At 37.3% G+C, this 13722-nt stretch overlaps 1 protein-coding gene across 1 annotated transcript in view; it reads left to right on the top strand.

The window, feature by feature from the left end:
• The window catches only part of fndc5b (fibronectin type III domain containing 5b), a 33451-nt gene that overhangs the window by 260 nt on the left and 19469 nt on the right, over window positions 1-13722 (top strand). The window contains exon 2 of the mRNA XM_079829123.1: window positions 12165-12280. Within this exon, the coding sequence (XP_079685249.1) occupies window positions 12165-12280 (116 nt within the window). The remainder of the gene's footprint in view (window positions 1-12164; window positions 12281-13722) is intronic.

Here is a 13722-nt window from a genome sequence, read left to right on the forward strand (position 1 = left end):
AGGAATGTCATTATTATAAATGGTCATTATTGGGCTTTTGCGCAAGACAGAGAAAAAGACACGAAACCCTGTTACACTATTTTTGCACGAATGAACAGAATGGCAACTGTTTTATCTTTTAACTACAAACAATATGCACAGTAAAATGCATTCTGATATGTTCACACTGGCAGAGAACAGACAGGTTGCGGGTATGAGATGAATAAATGATGCGCTACTACCTGTTCAGCCCTCCATTGGGAAGCACAGACGCTCGTGGGTTCCACTGTTCATTCAGTCTGCATGTAAATGTTGTGAACAATTCATGTGATCCTAATTGAAATTCATGTAAAACCTAATCATTGTTCACCGAGACGGTAGAAACCTGGTCGGTAGACAGAAATCACAGTTTGAATGGACAATAGATCACATTTGAGAGCTCTGGGATTTAGGGAATTTGTCTAGATGCACACAGCACATTATAGGCTACTGAATTCATTTGTTAAATGGCAAATGATCTGATAACTAGTACAGCTAACTACAACAGAATAATGATTACTTTGTCAAGGTCACAAATTCATCCCCTTCAATCGTATTTGCATTTATCTTCCTCCGTTAATTTACCCTTTCAAAGTAATATATCATTTAATAGCCTATCAATGTTTTGCATTCATATGTTTTTTTATCCTCTGGCCTAAATATAACCTTTTATTACTTTATTAACCTTTTTAACATAGGCTATAAAACAATAGCTGGCCTATTACAAAAAATGATGTGCAGTTGTCAGATATGTTGGATGGTTCAGCTTTTCCCCTGTTATCTTAAATACTGTTAGATAAACAGCTTGGAAGGGATTTACAATAATAATTGACCTTTTTAAAAGTGCTGTACAAAACAGTTTCTCAGTATGAAAGCTGAGATATAAAAAATGAAGTGCCAATACTTTGAATGACAAATGTAAATCAACGACTATACCACAATTAATGCACATTCATCTTTTTATGAATGTCAGTTTACAGAAAACAAGAAGTATAAAAAAGCATTTTGGGGGGCATGTAAATGGCAAATGTAAATTTAAATATTCAAATCAATAACTGGTCCTAATGAGTATGTTTTCAGCAGTTTGATCCCCATGTGGTATGCGTGTTTTAAGTTTCACTTCTGTTTTGCGGTGACATGAAAATAAGTGCATCACCTGACACCTAAAAATGCTAAAAGTAAAAAAAGTATCAGCAGTAATTTGAAATGACTTTGAATTCGTCATGCTGCTTGCTATATGTGGACAGGTTGCTTACCACCAAGACATAATATGCTCGGATTATCAGCTGTTTTGAAATTGTCAAAATAAAATTACTTTAATATGATGATAAATCGGTGCATTGGTGATAATTGCCATCAAGAAACCTATAGGACTTTTGCTGCGTTCTATTTACCTTGGAGGAGGGATGTCGTCACACTTTAGATTAGGATTCAATTCTCACTATTAACTATACTATGACTTTTGTCTTAATTACTGCTTATTAATAGTTAGTAAGGTAGTTGTTAAGTATTCGGTAGGAATTGGGTAGGATTGAGAGATGTTCAATGTGGTCATGCATTCAGAATAAGGCATACTATGTGCTTTATAAGTACTAATAACAGGCAATATCCTAATATGCATGTTAATAAGCAAATGGTTAATATAGAGAATTGGACCCTATAAACTAAAGTGTTACTAGGATATTGTAGCTAGGAATGACGTCAGACCCGAGTTGACCACGTTCCAGTAAACAGGTCCGAAATCTAAGATGGATGCAGGCAAACCTTTGTTGTGCTTTCTCCTTCAGAATACACAATAAAACACATAAAAAGCTGTATTTTGCACAGATAATGCAGAAGTATCGTGTACACAAATTGAGGTTGGATAGCACTTTGTGCACCACTGCATTTGAGACAAACAAATGTGCTAATAAACAATATATTATTACTGTTACACAACGGTTGATGCGCTGAGCAGCCATGTTGGATTCTAAAGCCGGGGTTGTTGCGCTTTCCCCCGAGTTTCCCAGTCACAACTCTGACTTTAGGGGGGGCGTTCCAGTCAAAAGTTCCTATGGGGACTAGGTCTTTCTCACCTCCGAGGACAAATGGAACGCACCATTGAAGTCGGCATGGCATGGAAGTTTCTTCCCTGTTGTGACGTATATATCCAAGGGAAATACTGGATTTTGTCTTTCGGGAACTGATTGGATCGCTGTGGTTTGCAATTGCAGTGACCAGGCGACAGGTTTTCCCGCCCTTGCGCCACTAAACACGTCATCGGAGAAGAGAAGAGATATCACTGCAAGAGGGAGGGGAAGTTATTTTGATTAAAGATTACGAGGGCAAAACATAATGAGCATGGATAAATCATTTATAATAAACACTGCAATATTCCATAAAAAAAATAGGTAGGGCAGTCTGCTAGAACAGTCTACTATTTCACATCAGTAGCACTTGATTTGGCAATCTGAAAATTATATACTACTAGGGTAGAAATACAAAACAAAGGCTCTTTTGTCATAAAAGTAGCTGTGAAGTAATACAGCCATTTCATATATCTGTCAAGACCATTCCATATATCTGAAATAAAAGCAGAGCGTGTGCTACATGATTACGGTACTGTTCTGAGCGGCTAATGTGTAACGTTATGTACAGATTAACTGTAATAGACATCCACAGCTGACAACACACACAAACAGACACTAATAAAGCACACCGAACCATTTTCACTCTGCTTTTCTCTTTTATGTTGTCTAGAGAAGCAACAAAGCGTCTGTCCATACATCTTTATACTGAGGCTCTGGCAGTGATGCAGGACGGAGGAATATTAATGAAGAGAGCAAGTGACATTTCCACACCATTATGAAAAGAACACAGTTTAAACACCCTGTCTAATACAGAGAAGCAACAGAGGAAGCAGGTGAAACAAACATGTCACAGAATAACTGATCAACTTTGGAGGCTGCATGACGGTTTGGTCTTATTACAGGCCTGTTGTATTTTGTTATGACGCTTGTGATGAAAGGCATGAGGTGCCCCCGCAATGTGCAACGCGGAGTTCCTCGCTCCGAGCTCTCACATGTTTGTTTCATCTGACAGTGTCAGGCATCTCATCAAAGCTACAGGAGGACATTATGAATATTTTATGAGTCTGATGTTGTTTAGTGGGGCCAAATGCCCCTGTGCATTGCATATTAGAGCAAATCTATCAGTTCATCGCTCTGAGATTCTGCTTTTGACGCATTAAGTCCAGGGATGTCAGTCAATGAAAAATTGTAATTGAATAAAGTTGACAAATTAATCACAAGCACATAAATTAATATTTAACTGACAAAAGCCAAGTCCGGATGCAGTGGTTGTGTACTAACATGTTGAGCTATGGTGCTCAGGTCAGACTCAAACCTGCTTTGGCTGCTTATGATGTTTTATTTTTATATTGGGAAAGTATTTGTAACCCTTAAGTTTTTTCTTCTTCACATTTTGTACATTTTACACACCAATCTGCACTCCATACACCATAATTACAAAGCAAATTATGCTTATATTAAGACTTCTTAATGTTTTTGTCTCTTCTGCTCACCAAGGCTGCATTTATTTGATCAAAGTTACCGTAAACGGTAATATTGCTAAATATTATTACAATTTAAAATAAGTACTCTTAAAATAACTGTTTTCTTTGAAAATATTTTAAAATGTGATCCTGTGATTTTCAGCATCATTACTCATGTCAGTGTCACATGATCCTCCGGAAATCATTAGAATATGCTGATTTGGTGCTTAATTATTAGTGTTATTGGTGCTCAATTATTAAGAATGGTCCTCAATGTTGAAAACAGGTTTTGATATTTTTTCTTCCAAGATTCTTTGATTTGATGAATAGAAAGGTAAACTTTCATATGGCAGTCGGCTGATGCCGCTCCTTACTTTTCTATTCATCATATATATATATATTAATGCTGTTTTTATTATGCTTTTATATGGCAATAAGACACTGTCGCTCCTTTCGTTTCGTTTTGTTTATGTTTATTTTACGATTAAAGTTACGTTTAACGTCTGTCTCCTCCTTCCCTGAACTTAAAACTTTGTTCGTTATTTTCGATCACTTAGGGCGTTTTCACACCTGAAAGTCCGCACCAAGGTCCGAACCGAAGTTCAGGTTTTGATACATTTTATACATGCGGACTAAAGAACTTTACATGACACACTTGCGTCCACTCGTCATCATCTATGTGGGCTGCATCTGGACATTGATTGGTTTGTAAACGGACGTGCATCTGACGTCAGCATCTTTTACAAGGTGAATGAACGGACGCATAACACTGCCACTATTAAACAGTGCGCATTGCTTGACTATTTTCTTTTTGTTACGTTTAAAAGTGGACATTTCAAGCTTTATATACACATATTTCTCATGTTTGTGAGACAAGTAGCCTGCTGAGTTTCGGTTTATTTGAGACGCGCTCCAGTTCATGCGACTATTTGCTTCTTATTTATTAAATCCAGGCAATTATTTGATTAAACGTTGATTAAAATTAAGATACAATTTATACAAAACGAAATTCACATTAAAGAAAGGCTTTCTAAGCAAAATCATGCAAAATTTCTTCAAAATCAATTCTGACCTTCTGTCTTTGACATATTGCGCATTTTTTCACTTTTCATAATCAATGTAGCCTAGATGAAATTTAAAAATAACATTATAATATTTAAACATAACAAGGAACTTCCTGTAAATGGTCTGAAAGTCCAAACCATACAGAAAATGCTTTCACGCTACAAACAAACCGAACCTTTGTTTAGTTTGATCCGGACCGAGACTACCTCTTTTCGTCGGACCAAATTTTGTCTGTTTGGTCCGGACTGTGGTACGGGGGAGGTTTCACACCTGTAATTTTGATTCGGACCAAACTGAAAAGTCCAAAAATCCGGACCAAACCAGGTAGGTGTGCGTTCACACTTCTCGTGTTTCGTTCGATTAAAACGAACCCTGGTGCGATTGCTCGGTTAGTGCGGTTCATTTGAACATATGTGAACGCTGCCATCCGAACCCTGGTGCGCACCAAACAAGCGGACCAAGACCGCTAAAAAGATGGGTCTCGGTCTGCTTCCAAACAAACTCTGGTGCAGTTCGATTGATACATGAATGCAACACGGACCAAAGACATGTAAACGAACCAAAAAACAGGACGTAATGCAACGCTAAAGATCGGTGTATCCAAAATGAGTACGGGGCAAATGTGGAGCAACGAGGAGGTAAAGTGCCTCATCAATATGTAGATCTTCGTTTCTGCATACAATGAAGGAAATCCTGGTGCTGTTTTGAATGTTTTGAACATTTTATGAGCTCTTCGTGAGTTCTCAGCTGGTACAAATTAAACCATATGTACACGCATAAAATGATCGCGTTTAATCCAGCACACAGCATTGTTTTGAATGTTTGGTAAGCAAGCTCCGTTGCGGAATATACGTCATAAAAGCCGACCAATCAGGTTGTGACCGTATCCCTATGCCTTTGGTTCGGTAACTTTAGGTTCGCTTTTAAAAATGCCAGTGTGAACGCTAAGCGGACCAGGACTATAGGTTTTGTTTTTGTCTTTTGGTCCGGACCAAACGAACCGAACTACAAGTGTGAACGCATCCTTAAATTCACATTATTTTATTTTATTCTAATAAAATAGCAGTTGAATTACTACTCATATAAGCCACTTTATTGGATTAATTAAAATTGTGGGCTAACTCAGCGCTGTTTTACTTGCTCAAAACAGTCATACCAAAAACACATTTAAATGTGTTCAAAGTTATGTTATAACGTTGCTCTGTGCGTTGTTTTTGGGTGCACACTGTGCGATTTATAATAGTCCTTTTTTAAGTTAGTTCCTTGTCAGACTGTACGAACATGATCCCCGCTGTAAGCCATGTCACACTGTAAGATCTCAGCTGTCATTAATGCCAGACTGTACGATAGTCAAGGCACGTTCAAAACGGACGCACGCAAAAAAAATTAAATTGATGATTGTATCATCAATCAGTGACGCCTTCGGTGACATTGAGCTGTATTACACGCGGGATTGAAATGGTGGCTACAAAGAAATCTCTAGCGCTCATTTTGGTCATTGGTCACAGTCTTCGTAGGAGAAGTCACACTGCAGGACTGTAACCCAAATCTGACACTGTCAGAATTTAGTCTGAGGTAAAATTTGATCGCAGCGGTCATTAATCAGCTGTCGGTGAACATATAAAACTAACGATCAAAGACAGCAGATTTTAGCCTAGGATCAGAGGAATCTTTTAGGATTTGCAAAATTTGTCTCAGACAGCAAAATCTGGGCCAAAATCGCATAGTGTGCACCCGGCTTTACTCGTGGTAAATCAAGAAAACAAGAGATTCAAACCATAAGACAACACTATATCTCACAGCCAATTTGTATGTATTTGTACCTCACTCGTATGAATTTGTACGATTTGTCTGTACTGCAGTGATGGGTAGGTTTTAGGGGCGGGGATAGGGGTAGATCATTCATACGGGTTGGACTAACAGTGTTGAGCTGATTCGTTTTCTGTCGATAAATGTATCCAAACAGTTCCTCACCTGTCTAATAAAAGGCATAATATATAAAGCATCTTTGGAACATGGCTCCTACGGAAGGAAAAGCAGATATCGCGGATATGACGTCATTGACAGGCGACGCAATGACACGGGCCGTTACACTGTTAAAATTGGGGATTTCTCTTGATTTAAACATTAATGGAAACATTTGGGACAATGTCAACAAAATATATAATACTATTTTAGTGTTTTTTGGATATTTTAATCTTACATATAGTAAAATGTTATCATTTGTCACTGTTTTTCAAATTAATCACATAAAATTAAGATGGTGGATAATCACTGCATGATATTACTCTCACACAAAATATTGTCAAAAGTATCTGAAAATAAGAGGCGGTCAGATGGAGTGCAGACTCCAAGCTAAGATGTTATTAGATGCTGGAGGGGAGCAGTTTGCATCACTTCCTCTGAGTTCAAGACAGGACATGGGTCTGTGGATCAGAGACTGGGATTTGAATCTCAAGGGTGTAATATTTTCAGTCTAGAGGTCAGCCTGAGCTGTGAAACCGCTTCAGACCTTAGGCAAAACTGCCTCCTGTCATCACTGAATTGTTTATCAGAGGCTCAGTTTTTACTCTCCATAAGGGAGCTTTGCTAAATTGCTGTACAGTAAGAAATAATTTAGCAAGTCGAGGAAATAATGAAACATTTGAACTGCTAGTTTCCTTTCCATTTTTTAAGCTTTTATTGAGCTATTTTTGTACCGTACTACTTTCATATTACTTTTATCAAATTCATACTCATGATCTGATTTTAAAAAGCTACAATACCCGATGCCCTTATATAAACAAAACATAAAAATCTTTGTCTACTAAAAAATCTTTGCATTTACTCTGAAACTAAATGGCCCAACCTCTCCCCATCAAATTAGCCTCAGGTTACTATGTGACCCCAAAACCAGTCATAAGTCGCACGGGTATATTTGTGGCAATAGCCAACAATACATTGTATGGGCCAAAATTATAAATTTTTCTTTAATGCCAAAAATCATGTTCCATAAATACCGTAAATATATCAAAAGTGTATTATTAGTAGTAATATGCATTGCTGAGAACTTCATTTGGACAACTTTAGAGGTGATTTTCTCAATATTTATTTTTTTAGCTCCCTCAGATTTCCAATTATCAGACCAAATATTGTCCTTTGTGGTCCAGGGTCACTTATATTGTGACAGAGCCTCAGCTTCTGACCAAAATTTATCCCAACAAATATCCCTCTAAGGCTTCCTGTGGGACAGCAGTGCTAAACTAGATATTTACGAGGACTGCCATGTCTAGGGACTGAGGACGCAATCAAGCCAAGCCAGGAGATTCACCTCAGCCTTGGCTCCTTAAATCATGGCTGCAGGTCCAGGTAATGACTATCACCTGACTGCACACTCCTTAGACACAAGACAACCACAATTCTCTTGCTTCCTATAAGGCTAGCAAACATGATTGTGAGTTCAATGTGACGTTGAAAAATGAATAAAATTAACTTTTCCAAAGGGCCAGTATTCTTAAGCAGTGCTCATTGCAAGATTGCCGGTTGAGTGAATGCCCTGAAAGTCTATACATTCAAAACACGTTTGTCTCCGCGGACAGGCTAATACACTTTAGTTTTGGTGTCTGGCTGCAAGCCAAGGACCTATAGAACATTCACATGAAGCCCTTTACCAATCCATGGGATCCAGAAAGACTGAATGAACGTCTTCTGCCTGTCCCGAGGTAAAATTAATGCACTGTATGCGTTAACATCAAGTCTGACACCTCAACTCTTCAGTGGGGGTAACAAATATATTCAACTTAGGCAGCTTGACCTTCTTCATTTTTAAGAAGGCGATTTAAGTTGAAAGGCTTCACCAATGAGCAAGCCCTGGTGTTGAATACTTTTGGAAAATATCCAAATAAGAGGTGAATTATAAAACACATCCCACCATTAAAAGTGAAGTGTGTAACTTCTGCGATACTATAGAATAAAAAATATTTTTAACAAATTTGTTTCACAAATACTCTCACGGTCAACCTGTCACGGTTTGTAGTAACAAACACGAAGACTGCGATGAAGTATCAGAAGTATTTCATATAACTCTCAGGAACACAGGATATTCTGCACAAAGCCTTAAACAAGGCAAGACAAACTGAACAGAAACAGAGAGAACATAAATAGGTAAACAGTAAACACAGTTGAACGACTAATCATTTAATAACCATGACAACAAACTAAGGGAAACCAAAAACCGTGTGTGTGTGTGTGTGTGTGTGTGTGTGTGAGACACAACCTATAAAAGGCTTGATTAGATTTTCTCAGAATTTCAGACTGGAAACATTCCAGCAAACACCTTTAAAGGAATAGTTACCCAAAAATGAAATTTAACACTAGAACCACCATGGGGTAAAATTTTCCCACGCCTGTTTTTCAGATGTACATGGACTTTTACTAAAATTGTGTTGCTTACAATCCCCTGTTGGTAAAAATTGTTTAGATAAAACAAGATTAAAAATGGGGCATTTATATAAGCGGCAACAGGTCAAATTTACCTATATAATGCCTTTTTCGTGTTGCTTATGTTTTAACATTCTATGTTACTAGGAAATGAGGTGCGTTTCCCCTACAATGACGTAACTCACCATAGTACGTTGCATTGTGCAAATCAACTAGCTAGTCACAACTGTTTCCCGAAACTGTATTGTCGTTCAACCACGTTGGTTAATGATGTCACACAGTTGGTGGGGTAATTACTGCTTTTAATTAATTATTTTGAGATCGAATTCATGCTAGATTTTTGCTATAAATTATGGACATGGATGGCACCTGAGGACTAATTCTTATTTTTCTCAGTTATTTTGCTTTATTTCCAGATTCAAACAGGCTCATTCTTACGTACTAGAGCACGTACGCACATGCGTACTCTTTAAAAAACAGTGCTTTAAATCTCTTGAAAAAACTTATAAGACATAAATGCCATTTGTATGTATTCAAAATAAAAGATTGTACTAAATGTCAGCTTTCTTATTTTGCTCAAGATAAGGATTTATTAAGTCCACGTCATGCAAACAAGAAACTATGCTTCTAACCACAGGTCGAGAGTTTGCGATGCTGTTTGCGAATGTTCATTGGAACAATGGTTTCGGGAAACTAGTCGTTGAACTATGTTGATAACGAGGGAACTTTTGACCATAGTTGGCTAATGGCGCTTTTGGGAAACGCACCCCTGGTTTAGTCACAATGGATAATATTAAGCCACCCAAATATGTATTTATTTCCTTCTAATTCTCATTGTCATTGCAGGCTGGTTTAGCCTATATTCAGTGATTAGTGTATCCTGCCTTGAATGACAGGAAAATAACATAGTTGATGACTAAAAATAATAATTTTGTGACTCTAGAAATTACTTTGTGGAGACAGTGGCATAATACAGTGATATAATAATTGTTTTAGCCATAATAAAACAGTAATCACGTGCATGGGTCAAATTTACCTGCTGCTGGTTTTAGGTATGCAACGACGCCTGGCGGTTCTGGTGTTAACCCTCATGTCATTCCAAACACTTATGACTTTCTAGGAGAAGTTTAGCGGCATGTTCATGCTTCTCTTTTCCATAAAAACATACCAGGAGCTGAAAATAAAGTAAATAAAAGTGGTTCATACAACGTGTGCACTATAGAGTCTTCTAATGATAGTTTTATGTGAAAAAGAGACATTCAAGTTGTTATTCTCTGAAAATTGTCAAACTGTAGCAGATTCAAACTTAACATGTTGCAATGTTGGTCAGTTCCTTACACAACACTATTGTCTGACTTCAAAAGACCAGTGTTATTTTAGTATTATTATATTATTTATTAATATTTTGAACTATCTTTTATTTTTATATTTAAATTTTGGAGTGAACTAACCTTTTGCGCAACAAGATTTCTTGAACCATGAATTCCGGGGTGCGAATGAGCAACCCACAGGCATCAATAAACTACTAAGTTATGTTTCTGAATGTTACATTACTCCCCTATTTAAAGTGTAATGTATGACTGTTCCAAGCATATCCTGCCCAGTGGGAAACATATTGTGTCCTCAGGGATGACTGCCTTTCTCTGTCTGTCATCCCCTTTAAATACATTATTTCCCATCTGCAGGGTGTGAATTTGCTACATTGTGATGGATGACGTTAAGCAGACAACCATTTCACTCTGTAGTCAACAAACATTACTGATAATTAGATCTTCACGCATTGATTTAAACAACAGGCATATCATTCTGACAAGCGATGTCACACAACACAACTTGTGACATCTTTGCTGCAAAACATTTCCGTTTAATTCATGAACAAAATGCCCAATGGCCAAACAGCGACTGGCTTTGTGTGCTCTATGCTGTGCCAGGCCATTTTCTTTGTTTGATGACTATCAAAGACAAAGAGGCTGGTTCAGATAACAATCTAAGAGCTCCCACACAGTAAATAAAAGTAAAGAGCAGTGGAAATATTGATCTAGAGCAAACATGGAGCTGAGCAGCAGAGCATTTCCATCAGCCAAACCGCACTGTTCATTTCGGTATTAGAAAAAAAAGCTAGAGAATGACATAACAAAAGTCGACCGAGACAGAATGAACCATTTGGGGTGAAAATAATTACGTAGTAACTTCATAATTTAACATGTAAGAATATCTTAATAAGAACGTAATGGCTATGTAGAAGTGTTTGGGTGTTCAGGGTCTTATGAGTTAAAGTGACCACAAATGCTCAGAATACCAACCTCAGAATAGCAATTGCATAGCAACAATCTGCTAAATTCCCAAGACAGCCAAGATGGGTTTTGCTGCAGTCATGCATTTTCTGTCACATCGTATGAACTGTAAATAAGTTGTAAGGATAATATTGCATAAGAGTCTTTGTTTCGCTAATAAAAGCAAATTAATTGCAGACTAGATCTGCAATGCTGACTTCTGCTGTTGCTACAGAGCAAGTATGGACTACATAGACACGCTGCTGTTAACATGTAACGTGTTGCCTCTGTATAAATAACCATACATAAATCCTGTAGCAGATCTAGGCAGGTGGAGCTGGGGGAGGTGGAGGGTTTCAGAGAATACTGCAGAATCAGCTTACCAGAATATTTCAATATTGAGAACGCAATCTCATTGGCTCATTGGCCCAACAGAGGTCAGTCAGCTTGTGCCATGCAGTAAATTATAAATATAGCCTATATGTATTGTCCCAGGTTAAATACAATGGTTATTCAGAATCAGTTATCACAAATGACTGTGACTGGTCCAATCTACTTCTACAGGTGAAAGTAACGCGACCAAAGTGTTGTTATGTTGTTTCAGAAGTATGCAAATTCAGTTATAGTGCCATAATACACAGTGAAATTTAATTAGGAAAAATTAACAAGAATTAACTTTCCAGTTGCAAAGTACATACAGCATTACACCCTAGCATATAGCGTAGTTTTGCAAACACGTACATTTTCTGCAGTCTTAATATTCTTGAATGAGGGACTATAAAACGAGAGAGGTCTTGCAGTATGTAAAATCAGTACCTTTTATCCATTTTTTTCCCTTTTTTTTTCTTCTTCCTCAGACAGTTTATCTGCTCCGCTCAATGTGACCATCAAAGCACTGGAGGGGAACTCAGCAATAGTGACATGGGAAATTCTGGAGGGAGATCCAGTCATTGGGTTTGCCATCACCCAGCAGGTATTGAACCAGTTTATGGTCAGTTTTCGAGTTCTTACATGCGCAAACCAGGGGAAAATCACCTCATTACTCAAGTTTAATGAGGCAATATCATTGAGGAATGCTTGTGTAAGCATGTTGGTTATGTGTCAATGTAGACTGGTCTGCTTTCTCTTCGAAGGCATATGCTGTTGATATTTTAGGTGGCCTTGAGCTTTCTGTAAATGTTTTATGCATGCATTCATTAGTGTGTGTGTGTGTGTGTGTGTGTGTGTGTGTGTGTGTGCTGATTTGAGTAAAGCAGTCAGTGTGGAGACCTCAGTAATAAGGACTGCAGTGACCATCTGCTGGAGTACAAAGCCATTACAGCTTGTCACCAAACTGAGCGAGACAGAGTTTCTGCAGTCTGCATGAATGTGTGTGTGTGTGTGTATGTGTGTGTGTTAATTTTATCTCCTCATGAATTTCTCATGCCACTTATCACAACTATGAGATGAATTCACTAGAATTGCGCTGATAGCACTGTTTATTAGTGCACATTATAAATCTGTTCTGATAATGACATCATTTGTGTGGGTCTTTGGTGAATAAGACATTATTAAAGTAAACATTAAACAACATTTGACATAGTTTTTTACTGAGACACATTTGATTGAAATGGAAGGATCAATCTTGAAGTGCTAATAATTTTGATATTGATGCTGTATTAAGAGTTACTCGCATACTCGCATAAATTTACCAGTCCTAATTGTTCGTTTCTAACTTTTTTTACTATTTATTTTGTGTGAAAATGAATGTGCTTCGTAAACTTTGAAGTGAAAAAAATGTATGGTATTGCAAAATAGTTATATTGGATAAGAGTTATTTCTCCTTTCTCACATTTTCTGAGTGAAATACACATGCACAAACAGAGCAGACATAGGAATAAAAGAGAAACAATATCTGGAAATTCATGAGATGTTGTATGGGTTTCATGGGGGTAAAGTTTGCTACTAATTTATTTATTTAATTTAAAGTTATTAAAAGCATAAAACACAAAATTGATTATGTTCTGGAATTAGTTTTAATAATAAATGATACATTAAAATAATAAAAAACAATGGCTTAGTTTCTTGTGTTTTGTTGTTATTTTCCCTGTTCCCGTTTACCTGTGTTCTGATTCCCTAGTTCATTTCCTTGGTTATTAATTAGTTCCACGCACATTTCTTTTCAGCTGATTACCTCTCCCCATGTATTTAAGCCCTGAGTTTTTTCTGTTTAGTGTTCAGCGCTGTTTAGCGCTCGTTTGCGTTTATGTTGTGGTTGAAATTTATTTCCTAATTATTCTCCTGCGTGTTTCTCTTAGATTTTGTTTAATAAAAGGCACATTTTTAATTCTCCATCATTGTGCGCTTTGTTAAAGCCACACACCCCATGACAGAAGTCCGAACCAATAACAGATAATGGATTTACTGGTTGATTTA

The sequence above is a fragment of the Gobio gobio genome (assembly GCF_949357685.1).
Source record: "Gobio gobio genome assembly, chromosome: 11".
NCBI classification, from domain to species: Eukaryota; Metazoa; Chordata; class Actinopteri; order Cypriniformes; family Gobionidae; genus Gobio; species Gobio gobio.